The sequence below is a fragment of the Olea europaea genome, chromosome 17 (assembly GCF_002742605.1).
Source record: "Olea europaea var. sylvestris chromosome 17, O_europaea_v1, whole genome shotgun sequence".
NCBI classification, from domain to species: domain Eukaryota; kingdom Viridiplantae; phylum Streptophyta; class Magnoliopsida; order Lamiales; family Oleaceae; genus Olea; species Olea europaea.
The window spans coordinates 14079781-14092898 of NC_036253.1; the positions used below are offsets into that span (position 1 = coordinate 14079781).

The window sequence follows — 13118 nt, forward strand, 5'->3', positions numbered from 1 at the left end:
AAAAAAGATATTAAAAATGTGGTGCACTTAACAAATTTTGTAGTGATAATCGATTTTTTGACTGTTAGAGATTGAGTGGGTTCTATCTATGAGAGAAAAATTTAAAAATGACGACTGAAATAGTGAAATAACGATCAAAAAATTGATTTTAATTAACTTAAAATCTGTAACAAACAAACACTTTATGTATTTGTTCTTTTCTTATAAACTTGAGGGTAAATTTTGTCTTTTCACTAAATTTAATGGCGTTAAGATAATTTTCCTGAGAGATAATTATATTACCACTACAAATTTTACTTCCTACACCACATTATATTCACGCCAAAATTAAAATATATTATTCATAAATACACTACATCAAATTTACAAATATAGTCCTTAATCCAATAAAAACTAAAAAGAATAATTATATTGCCTCCATAAATATTATTGTTACACCACTTTTTATGCACACCTTATCAAAATATGCTTTTCATAAACACCCCAAAACAATTTTATAATTATAATTTATAACCTAACTCAATTTAAAAACAAAAAAGGTGGTGTACATTTTCCTTCTCTCTTGTCCCTCTCAAGAAAAGGCTCCCCACCGTTTTCTTCTATTGCCATAAACAATCTTTATTCAAAAAAAAAAAAAAATCAAAATGGATATTAATTTAGTAACTTCAGCAAAAACTACATTCCGCTACTGCATCGCTATTCATGCATTCATTGAGGTAGGGAGTTGCTTTGGCTAGCAAAAAAAAACCAATGGCTGAGAACTGTTGGAGAAAACCAAGTTATACCGCTAAAATAATTATATAATGCTAGTAAAAATATCGAAATGGTATGCGATAGAGAATGAATAGTATCAGCAATTAGGGCTTTTGGATCTCGAGTAGGGCCTTTGATTCTCTTTTATGTGGTTGTAGAATTTCAAATCCTTGTGTAGTTTTGGATGTTGTAACTCTAGGGTAAAAAACTAGAGTGATGGTAATATAACCACCACAATGGTATGATTGAATCTTTTGAAGCGTGAATTATTGCATGTTTACTTAACTAGGAGTTATATATTTTTGTTGTGCACAGATGATGGTGATGAAATTAATAAATATACAAGTGAATAATAGATAGGATACTTATGTCATTTTACTCATAGTTATTTAAGTAAATAAAAAATTTGTGATGTGTCAAACAGTTATTGTGGTAGTAATATAATCACCCTTTCCCAAGTAGAAGACACCCTCAAAGTCTCTACATTTTATTTGATCATTTCTTCATTGTAAAGATACAGTAGAACTAAGCTTTTAGAGGAGCGGCGGCATCATCCTCTGCCCTATAAATGGCCGCTATCGCCCTGCACTTGACGAAAAAGCACCCCACAGCGTGGCCAGCCACCACGGCAATGAAGATTCCGGCGTTGAAGGACATGACAGAGAGCATGACCAAGTAAGCAAGAGCCATACGAACAGCATAGACAGCCGCCTGAATCAAGCTACCACTCAAAGGCCTCATCCTCGGCTTTATAGGTGGCGCCGCCAAGATTTCAACAGCCACAGCCAGCAAGAACACAAAGACCAGAGCCAGTATGTACATGCCAAGGCGGTCGTTTGGCCACCTGTCAAACAGAACCACTACATCTTTGCCCCAGAAAAAGGTCATGTGCGTGGCCGTATCATCTATGTTCATACTATTATTGTTCATGGAATCAAGTGGACAATTTTGCGGAAGAGAAAAGATGAGAGAATTTTGTGTGCGAGATGGGAGTTAGACAAAATCAAAGATGTCATATTTTGTAGGGGTGTCGATAATTCACATGCTTATAGGAGAGAATACCAAACATGCAAAATAAATAAATGAGGCCATTTTCTAGTTTTGGTTCTCCTTATGAATTTCCTCCTACTTATATGCAGTTAGGAGAGAGTGCTACACTCGATAAATATAGAAAATGAATAAATGAATGTGAGTCAGTGACCAAGAATAGGATATGGTGACAAAACCTGTCAAAGTTTCGTATTATCATTTTAAAGATTTTTACCGGCAGTGCCTGAACTTTACACTTGTTGCACATGGATCCATTTTATTATATCATTCAAAAACTGTACTCAGTTGAGAAACGGAAAAGATAGATCAAAATGATAAACAAAACCGATGGAAAAATTAAGCCCAATGTATATCACATAGCATGAATGCTTGATGAAATGACGCCAATAGAAAGCATCGATTGAAAATTTGAACATTCGCGTCATGAAACCTAACAAAAACCAATATGGCAAAAGCAAAGATTTGGCTCAAGCAGACCGTTATCTTAAATTATGGTCAATGCCGCCCTGGCCCAAGGCAAGTGAGGCCACTGCCTTGGGCCTCATATTGTAGGGGGCCTTATCTCTTAAAAAAAAATAATAATAATAATAATGTTGGCACTGTGACTGATTCATACAGAAAGCATTACAATTGATTGGGAGTTGGGACAAGGATTTGAAAAGTTTATGTACAAGCATTTTGTGATTTTGATTCTTGACAACCTGCCATCTCTCTATGGATACGTGTCTGTGTGTGGATATAATCCTGATCCTTAAGCACTTATTACATCATATTAAGTAAAAGTAATGAAGCTGCAAAAAAAATTATTGAGTTATTTAGCACTGAGTCTAAAGGTAAAAAAATGTAAAGACCGAAAATTTAAACTTTAATTTACATGAAGATCTTATTATGAAAATGAAAGTACATCTTATAAATTATTTAGTTCATTTTCTTATCATCTTATGTCTTCTTTTTTTCTTCGAATTTAATTTGGATAAACGTGCTCTAATTATATTCCATATTTTTTGAAATATTTTTAGTTTTTTAAGTGTAAGAAACATTTTTTTCTCCATTCTATCTACTAATATAAAAGTGTTAATTATTTAAATATTTACATATTGTTAGACTTGTAAAATAAATTTTGTGTCGAGTGGTCCCATAATAATTAAACGCTTAGGGCCTCTAAATTCCCAAGGCCGCCCTGATTATGGTCCTTCTGAATGGAGTGAATTCAAGCTCATTGATTTTGGAAGGGATCAATGAGCATCAAACATGAAATTTTCGTCATATTTCACACCACCTGACTCAGTAAGCGAAATTGATAGTTTGTGAGGTAAATGCCAAAAATAATAAATAAGGATTTAAGCATGATGAATGGTATACTTTGAGAACTGCAGCTGTAAATTTTCCTTGGACGTTTCCAAGTGGTGAGTTCTGATGGACTTTAAGGACTAAAAGCAACGCGTTTTTGGGTAAACGGAGCTGTGGAAAACAGCTTCTGCGTCCTCCGCAATAATATAAAAGAAACAATCGCTGACAACATCATCAAAACTTGTCAATTTCTCGCACAGGAGAACATATCGTTAACAAGTAATATAATGATGAGCGGATCCTATGAAGATTGATTATTGACTTTAATCTAATCGTAATTAACATTAACAAGAATACACAATTAATTGATGGTTTTAACATTGATTTTACGATTGCTAAGTAAATTGAGCACCTATTTGGCATGAAAAGAGATTTTTAAGAGTAAAATTCAATCATGTAAAATACTAGGACGTCGAATTCATCTTCGATATATGATTGAATTATCAATCCTTACCATGTTAAAAATCAATGATCCAAAAATAATCAATCATACCCATATATGAATTTAATTATCTCTAATTAAATTGCAAACATATAAGCATGCATTAATTCACAGAGATCATCATATAACGATTTCATAGAGCATAATACATCTCTATCTATTATAAGACTATTTTCTTTTTTATTACCATGTGATAATTTATATATAATCTCTCGAAAGAAATATAAACCACAAACAAGTTCAAATGGGGTCAAACTTCAATAGAGAACAAGAGAATAATGAGGATAAGGCTCAATGTATAAGCAAATCCTTATTGGAAATCTGTGAAGGATTTATTGCAAGTGTTGCACGACTCAAATTATAAACAATTGACTCACTAGAATTAAACAAAAATGAGCGATTTCATTGTTAATTCTATCCACAAAAAGTTTAGCAGAACATGGATGGTTTAATAAAGATAGAAAGTTGAAAAATTCATACCCGAAAAATCTAGATGAAAAGATGGTTGCCTCAATGATGAATTTCTTCAAGATCTCGAATTCGCACATTCTTCGCTGTCAAGGAAAACTCGAAATGGATGAAGACAACTTGCTTTGATTTGCGCTATTTATCATTTTAAAGAAATTATCCCGTGCAAGGCTTCTATTTACTTTACTTCCCGAGGCTTAGCGCAAGCGAATCCCAAATATTAGTTTTGACCATCCATAACATCAAAGATAACTACTCTATATTTTTCTCTTTCATCTTTAATCCCATGACATTATTAATCTATATTGCGTGGTCCTTTCTCTTGACCTAGTCTTGGTCTTTATATAGTCCTCAATTCGTCTCGAAAGTCATGTATAAAAATTATCCGAAGTGCTATTGAATTTGGATAAAAATAAAAATCCATGTTCTGACCAGAAAGCACATGTGGCAAACAGGCCCTTAAGGGGCCAAAAATTCATCGGCCACGATCGTAACTATGCATGCTACCCTAATTTGCAGTTTCCGTCCAGTTTTAGGCTTTTAGCCACTGGTTCTTTGCAATTTTACTCCGCAACTCCAAGTTTTTGTACATCTTTGGTCCTTCCATCTTTAAATAAAATCAGATTCGGTCCTCCCTTTCAGATTGATCCTTCAGCTTCCAAACTCATTTGACTTTGGACCTTAAACATTTTTTTCCTTCAATGTTTGGAGAATTTTCACATTGGTCCCAAATTCTTAAAAGTCGAATCTAGTCTCCAGAACTTGTGAATTCATCTAATTAGTACTTTCAAAGCTTCTAATCAAGTCCAAACTTTGAGGTAACTCTTCCATTTCATCCTTGAAGCTCCAATTACGCCCAAATTCTCTTCCTTTATGCTCAATTGACATTCAAATTGAGATCATAATAGGTACTAATACAAGTAAGTCAATATATCCATAAAATGCAAGTTTTTAAGTCTATATAATTGTGTAAAACGTGTTATTAGAAAAATTCACTCATAATTTGAGTGATCGAAGACATCTTAATTTCTCATTGGAAAAATGAGATGGAATAAATATGCAGATTATATAAGCTGACGAACTCGATTGGTAGACTTGTGTAATGGTTTTGAATTATGTTCATATTTTTATATAGTGGGTACCATGGGAGTGGGCAATGAAGTTTCGGGGACTTCTACGTAATTGAATTTCTAAAGTTTAATCCAAATACATATCCAGAACCATACTACTGCTACAGTACCAAAATAATTCATATAATAGTTGACATAGTGTTACATGATATTCATTAAGTTGTTTAGAAAGCGGTTATCTGTTTCATTAAATCACCTCTCCCCAACTAGGATTCTACCATTCTTTTGTCAGTGTGGTTTAATCGGTATCTCGAGTTGTGACTGGTAAATCTAAACTTACGTGGCGACTTGAAATAGCATTTTCTAGAGGATGTTCTCGAAGTCCCTGTTGCAGAAACTTCTCGTTTGCTCCCGCTTTACTTTTTGTTTTTCCTTATTATATTTATAATATACCAGTGACATTGAAAGCATTCTCTAGAAAATGCTAATTATTGTAAATATCTGATAAACTTTTTATGTTCTTTTGCATTGTAGAAGAACCCTGAAACTTCATGGCCTCATTCTCACTCGTTATAAATATGAGCAAAATTCACGTCACCATTTCATAAAGAATCCCACGATCAAATTAATAAGAAAAAAAAAGGAAAAATGTCTTTGGTTCCTCAAATTCTGAGCGAAGTTTTCCCACAATTTCAATCAACCAATGAAATTTCTGCCTCAGCCAACGCACGGATAGACTGGAAGGAGACGCCGGAGGCCCATGTTTTCAAAGCCGATCTTCCGGGGCTGAAGAAAGAAGAGGTGAAAGTAGAGGTGGAGGAGGGTAGGGTTCTGCAAATCAGCGGTGAGAGGGCGGCGGAAAAGGAAGATAAGAATGATATATGGCATCGGATGGAGAGGGGAAGAGGCAAGTTTCTCAGGAGGTTCTATTTGCCGGAAAATACGAAAACCGATGAAGTGAAGGCAACTATGGAGAATGGTGTTCTTACTGTAACTGTTCCTAAGCAGGAGGTGAAGAAAACTGAAGCGAAGACTATTGAAATCACTGGGTGAAAAAAGAGCATTACTTTCAACTGTCTGGAAGTTTCGATTGTTGTTCTGCGTTTGTTTGTTTAATGATGTTTTTGCATGTGGAACTTTGCGTCATTTTTATGAATGTTTGTATTTCGTATAATATGCAGTATGTCTCCTGTGTTGTGATGAATAAAAGTTGCTTGGCCCATTAAAACGGTGTTAACGTGGTATGGAATGAGGTATGCTTGATGGAGTTCAATTGAATCGGGCTAAGCGTTTATTTATTAGGGATTAATTAAATTTGTTTGATTGATTAAATTTTTAACTTAAAAGTTGTTACTTTCCATCTTTTGATGTTTAATAGTTATTATTTTACATGGAAATGGTCATTTGTTCCCACTTTTGTTGTGTGATTGTTATTATTTCCATAGAAATTGTCACTCTTTTGAGGGAAATGGAAATGAAAAACTCTTATCTCAAATGGAAATGGTAACTCTTCTCTTGAAATAAGAGCATTTTTAAGAGATTTTTTTTATTATATTTTATCATTTGGGAAGCATTTACAAACTTAAGAATTTAAAATTTTGAAATATTCTAACAAGTTCTTTAATATTGAACAATTAATTTTTCTTTTTTCAAAAGAAATTTATTATTTTTCTTTATGTTTTATTTTAGCTAACTTTTTTTAAATTTTTTTTTTTACATTGAAAATTGAAGCACTTTGAATGCATTTTAGCTGACTCTTTAAATTAAAAATATTAATTTGAATAGTTTCTCGGAACAGGATTGCAGAAGTTGGCTCTTTAAAATTGAAAGCATATCATGTTTAAAGAATTTGTTGGAGATGCTCCAATTCACTCAACTGGGCTACTCAATTTTTACTACTTCCACCACTTCCTTTTGAACTAGTAGAAGAACTTGAAGAGGAGCTCGAATCTCCAGACGATTTCATATTTTTCTTAGGAATCTTACTATCTGTTTGATCATATTTGTTTGGACGACCAAATTAACCCCTCAAAATCTCTCAAAAAGATTATTTATTATCGAAGTTCGATTAGCCATGATTTTGAATTGGATTATTGGCAATGGCCAACAACATGAATTTTCCATAGCTGCAACTTAATTTAATAAATTAATTAACAAACCTTAAAAACCTAATGTTTCGTGCGGGTTAGTCGCTAACAATTAAAAGAGATCAGACGATTGTGTAAAGGACAAATCTCTTGAGACAAAGTCCCAAAAAGGGGTGTTGTTTTATTGGCGATGACTTTACAATTGGAAATCAAAAATAAAATGTCTCCAAGCAGCGCAAGCACACGAGTTACTGAAAAAAGTGTTTAAGTCTAAAACTAAGGAAATTAAAATTACATGTTCTCTGTTCGAGAGTTTTTGATCGGTCCTTTGCTCTATGTCTTTTTTCCCTTTTATATTTCATGGACGATTTCTTTGTGATCAACCGCCTAAAAACTATTTGATCGTTCTGCAACTGCCCACTTTCCTCATAATGGCCAACTTGTCATGAAAACTGTCTTATTTAACTGTTGTCATTACTCTTCGTCGTTCAACCGTTTTCGATTGAATTCCTTGAATCGTGGAACGTGATGGGACTGCTTTGATAATTGCACTTCTTGCTAACCACAACGCTTTATATTTGTTAAGACTTTGGGCGACTTGAAGGTTTTGGCGAGAATAGAGTAATAGCTCTGAGCGACTGCATGGTACTCCATTCGCTCTGATTCTGGGCGACTTGCAATCTTGGGCGATGACATTACCACGTTCTTGGGCCTCCTTATTTGGGCCTTCATCTTGAATTGTTTGATTGGGCTTCGTTCTTTGGGCTATCTGATTTGGGGATTCTCCAATTGGGCTTCATTCCTTGGACCATTCGATTTGGGCTGAATTTTTATATGTCAACAATTACCCCCCAATATGGCAGAATTAATAACAATTATTAAATTTTGCCATATTCACTTTGTGTTTCCAGCAACATTCGAGATTTTCAAGAATTTCAATCATTGTTTTCTTCCATAACTTGAAAAGGTGCGTCGTTTTGCAAACCCTTATAACTCCCAAAACATCGAAGTAGAAGGTAATTCAGTTTTTTGATGCCTTACCTTTGCTTGTGCTATTGGTTTCTGATTTGTTGCTCTTGAGTTTTGTAGATACTCCTATGAGTCTGCCCGTTGTGGCAACATCTTCTCGCTCAGACAAGGGGAAGTCCTCATGAATGGAGGAGTCGTTGGTGGCAGACTTGGCTGAGAACATGCCATCTTCCACGATTGTTGATGAGGTAATCTTTGCTTCACTTTTATTTCTATCTTGTTCGTTGTAGTGTGAATCTTTAATATTGGCAATTTTCTTTGCAGGATGCTAACAAGATTGTGCGTTCTATCCAAGACTTGTTCGCTTCTTGGGGGCAAGTCAAGACGTCTCGCCCTGCTCCATCTGACCGTCCTACTGCTTCTTCAGAGGAAGATTTGAAGTTCCTCAAGCAGTCGATATTTGAGTACGTGTCCTTCATGGATATGGACATTGGAAGAGTTAGTGCTGCTAGACACAAGGATAAACTTGAGCATTTGAATGCGAAGTTGGAGCAAGCACTGATGCTTCCGTCGCTTAATCTTTCTGCCGATTTTAAAGCGACGTTGAAGGTTATCCACTCCGAGATCCTTTCTTTGCTGGCCAAGAATGCTGAACTAAAGGACAAAAGTACTCAATATCTTCGAGCCGTATCTGAGAAAGAGTCTTTGCGTATGGAGATCAACAAGGCTGAGGACGAGTTGAAAGAAATCTCTTCCGAAGTCATGGTTGAAGACCCTTTGATGGTTAACTTGGCTGCTCAGATGAAGGAACTTCAAGCCAAAATGGACGACTGCAAGGCGAGAATGGCTGCTAAAAAGCGCGACGTCTCCCAGGGAATTGAGCGAACTAAGTCCTTGGTTGAGCAGTACAAGAAGTTAGAAGTTGATGATGATGTCGTGGCCGAGTTTAACATCACTTTCTCTCGGCAGAACGAGGATTGGGAAAAACTTAGGGAACGAATTCGTTCAGTGTGGGGTGGACTGTAATTAAGACATATGATGCCTTTTTCTTTTGTAATTTGATTTTCCCTTTTTAACTTTGTTCATCATTAATGAACATATATATTAATTTCTTGTGTATTTATTTGACGTTTGTTTTTTAGTCGTCAATTCTTCAAGCATTTAACTGCTTTGTGCTAAAAATCTTGCCGATTTTCTTTTGATATTTTCACCACTTTTCTCAAAACTTTGGGCTATTTAATTCCATTTATTAAGCAGAATGTGGCTGCTCATATTCTGTCTCTTCATCTCCACCCCCTTATAAATGCACGGATGCTTCACATTTTCTTCCATCTTCATCTTCATTTTCTTCTTCGAAACCAATTTGCTGCCATTGTTTGGCACTCCGACAATCAATCTAATCCAAAACCTTCGTTTTTTCTATAAAAATGGATTGTTTAGTCTGCCCATTTTACTATTTGCATTGATGTCACCTTCGGTGTGGGAGGTACAGGAAATATTTTTTGGCCAGCAGCAAAATTTTTACCATCGAAGATCTTCCCATCGTCTCTTTATCCTTTACAAGGAGTCGATGATAGAAGGTAATTTTTGGGATGCTTGCTGGCCACATTGTTTGCTGAGAGTGCTTTTCAGCCTCTTTGCCCGCCATTGCAGCGATGCATTTAGGAAGGTGGTGAGGCCAGCCCACCCTCTTACTCGGCGATCCCACCATTGCAGCGATGCATTTAGGAAGGCGGTGTGAGGTTAGTCCACCCTCTTGCTAATCGATCAACCGGGAGATTAGCTTACTTTTGATTGTAATTTGCAGAGCATCCATTATTTGTATTTTCGCATCTTTGTAATGAACGTTTGATAATAAAGGACTTTATTTGAACGTATTTCGCTCTGACTTTGTTATCCTTAATCGTTCAACATATTTTGATTATACTTTTATCTACTCACATTCCCATAAAGAAGGAACATATTTTTTCAAATATTTGCCGTTAATGAATCTCACGTGCTTGGTGCCATCTAAATCTTCCAAGTGATACGCTCCATTGGGCAACACACTGTTTATTTTGTATGGTCCTTCCCAATTGGGCGACCACTTCCCCTACTTTGGATCCTTGCTATCCAAAGGGAGTATCGTCTTCCAAACTAGTTCATCCAGGCTGAACGACTTGGCTATGACTTTTTTATTATAAAACTTAGTCATTCTTTGTTTTTGAACTTGCAATCTATCTAAGACGTCCAACTTTAATTCGTCTAACCCAAATAAATTTTGAACTAGTGATTCGGCATACTCATCATCATTTAACTTATGCTACAAGCACACTCTAATCGATTGCACGTTGATTTCCATAGGCAAAACAGCCTCCTGCCCATAAACAAGTTGGAAAGGAGTAACCTTGGTACTTGATCGAGGTGATGTTCTATAAGCCCATAAGGCTTTGTTCAGACATTCGTGCCAACTTATGGCATTTTCATCTATCATCTTTTCTGATGATATTTTTTAGAATCTTATTAGAAGATTCCGCTTGTCCGTTGGATTGAGCATAGTATGGTGTGGAGTTTACTAATTTAACTCCAAACTCGCTCAGAAATTTGTTCACTTGATCCCCATTCAAAGATGTTCCGTGATCTACCATCAACGTTTGTGGAATTCCAAACCTATAAATGATGTGATTATGGATAAACTCTATAACGTTTTTCTGGGTGATCTCTTTCAAAGGTACCGTTTCTACCCATTTGGTGAAATAGTCGGTTGCAACTATAACAAAAGTATGTTGCTTGGACGATGGGGGATAAATCTTCCCTATCAAGTCTATCGCCCAACCCTTGAACGGTCAAAATTTAATAATAGGTGTCATCTCTCGCGCTGGCGCCCTTTGTATTGGACCATGCTTTTGGCATGCTAAACAACTCTTTGCATACTGAACGCATAATTCTCCCATCTTTGGTCAAAAATATCCACTCCTAATAATTAACCATCTCATTCTTTGGCCAGTTTGATGAGCTCCACATATCCCTTCGTGCACCTCAACCATGATCGTCTTGGCTTCTTGCAAACTTACACACTTTAGTAATACACCATCAGAGCGTTTCTTAAACAACTCTTTATCTATTAGTGTATAGTTCAGCAAACACAGCTTCATTCTCCTACTAATCCCTCCATTAGGTTCCTTAAGGAACCTTTTAATATCTATCCTCCAATCCATTGCATCTCCATTTTGTATGCAGTGAAGTTCAATCTTTTTCGCTCTTCTTTGAGTCCGGGCAATATGATTCCATACTCACAAGTAGACTTTCAATTCAAAACCTTTGAGTATCCTGAGGCCATTTGGGCTAACTCATTTGCCACGTCATTATATATCCTATTAACGCATTGAAGTTCTACTTGGTCGAATTCCTCCAACAACTCTTGGGCGATCTCATATTGACTTATAATGGAATCACTTTGGCATTTAAAATCACCAATCAATTGGTGGATTACTAATTGAGAATCGCCCCTAACAATCATATTTCTTACTCCCATATCTATCATTAGTTCTAGGCCTACAATTAAAGCTTCATATTCGGCCTGATTGTTGGTGCACATTCTGTCTAACGTGAATGCGAACTTGTAGCAAATCCCTAAAAGATTAATCAATGTTACTCCTACTCCTGCACCTTTAGAGGTTTTTGACCCATCGAAATACAACACCCAAGGTTTTAACTGGAACGAATTGGTTTCTAGTTCAATTTCTTCAGGCATGTCAAGGCATGGATGATCGGCTAGAAAATTAGCCAAAGCCTGATTTTTGACTGCCTTTTGAGGTATATATTGTATCTCGAATTCTAATAAAGCTAGTGTCCAAAGGCCTACCCTTTGGTGTAAAATAGGGCGCGAGAACATATACTTAACTAAATTTACTTTAGAAATAAAATAAACGGTTACGGGCCGTAAATAAGCCCTTAATTTTGTACATGTGAAATATAATGCAAGACATAATTTTTCGATAGCAGAGTAATTACATTCACATTTCGTTAACCGTCTACTTAAGTAGTAAATTGCCCTTTCTTCACCAAATTGGTCTTCCTATGCGACCATTCCAGTTATTGATTCTTTTTCAGCCGATACGTACACTTTCATTGGCCGTCCTTGGATTGGTGACACCAACACTGGTGGACTTGATAAATATGTCTTTAGGCTTTCGAAAGCCTTTTGATGTTCTTCTTTCCAGACGAATTCGTCCTGATTTTTCAGCTTTAAAAGCGGCGAAAAGACTTTAGTTCGCCCTACACAGTTAGAAATAAAGCGTCTTAAAAAGTTTACTTGGCCTAGAAACCTTTGCAATTCTTTTTTGTTGTTAGGTGGTTTGGCCTCTAAAATAGCTTTCGCTTTATTTTTATCAAGTTCAATCCCTCTCTTGTGTACTAAGAAACCAAGAAAATTCCCTGCATTAACACCAAACCAAGTATGTTGCTTCATTCGCTCAAACGAACATCTTAACTGTTCGAAATGGTCCTCTTCTTTAATGGACTTGACTACTATGTCATCTACATACACTTCAACAAACTTGCCTATTATATCATGAAAGATTAAATTCATTGCCCGTTGATAAGTTGCCCCTGCATTTTTTAGGCCGAAAGGCATAACCACCCATTCAAAACATCCTAGAGATCCAGGGCATCTAAAGGCAGTTTTGTGTATATCTTCTTCAACTATATAAATTTGATTGTATCCTGAATACCCATCCATGAAAGAATACATGACATGTTCGGCAGTCGAGTCTACTAAAGAATCCACCGTGGGCATTAGATACTCATATTTGGGTGTAGCTATGTTTAAATTCCTAAAGTCTATACATACCCTTAGTTTACCATTCTTTTTTAGTACTGGCACGATATTGGACAACCATTCGACATATCTGGCTGTTCTAATAAAACCTGCTTTCAATAATCGCTCTA

General features: G+C 35.9%; 2 protein-coding genes across 2 annotated transcripts; one reads left to right on the forward strand and one right to left on the reverse strand.

The window, feature by feature from the left end:
- Window positions 1-1278: 1278 nt before the first annotated feature.
- On the reverse strand, window positions 1279-1668 carry LOC111365655 (copper transporter 1-like). The gene has a single exon (XM_022986195.1). The coding sequence runs from the start codon at window positions 1666-1668 to the stop codon at window positions 1279-1281; it is 390 nt and encodes a 129-aa protein (XP_022841963.1).
- Window positions 1669-5623: 3955 nt separating this feature from the next.
- Window positions 5624-6373, forward strand: LOC111365229 (class I heat shock protein-like). Its single transcript, XM_022985642.1, has one exon. The coding sequence runs from the start codon at window positions 5782-5784 to the stop codon at window positions 6184-6186; it is 405 nt and encodes a 134-aa protein (XP_022841410.1). The 5' UTR covers window positions 5624-5781; the 3' UTR covers window positions 6187-6373.
- Window positions 6374-13118: the final 6745 nt, after the last annotated feature.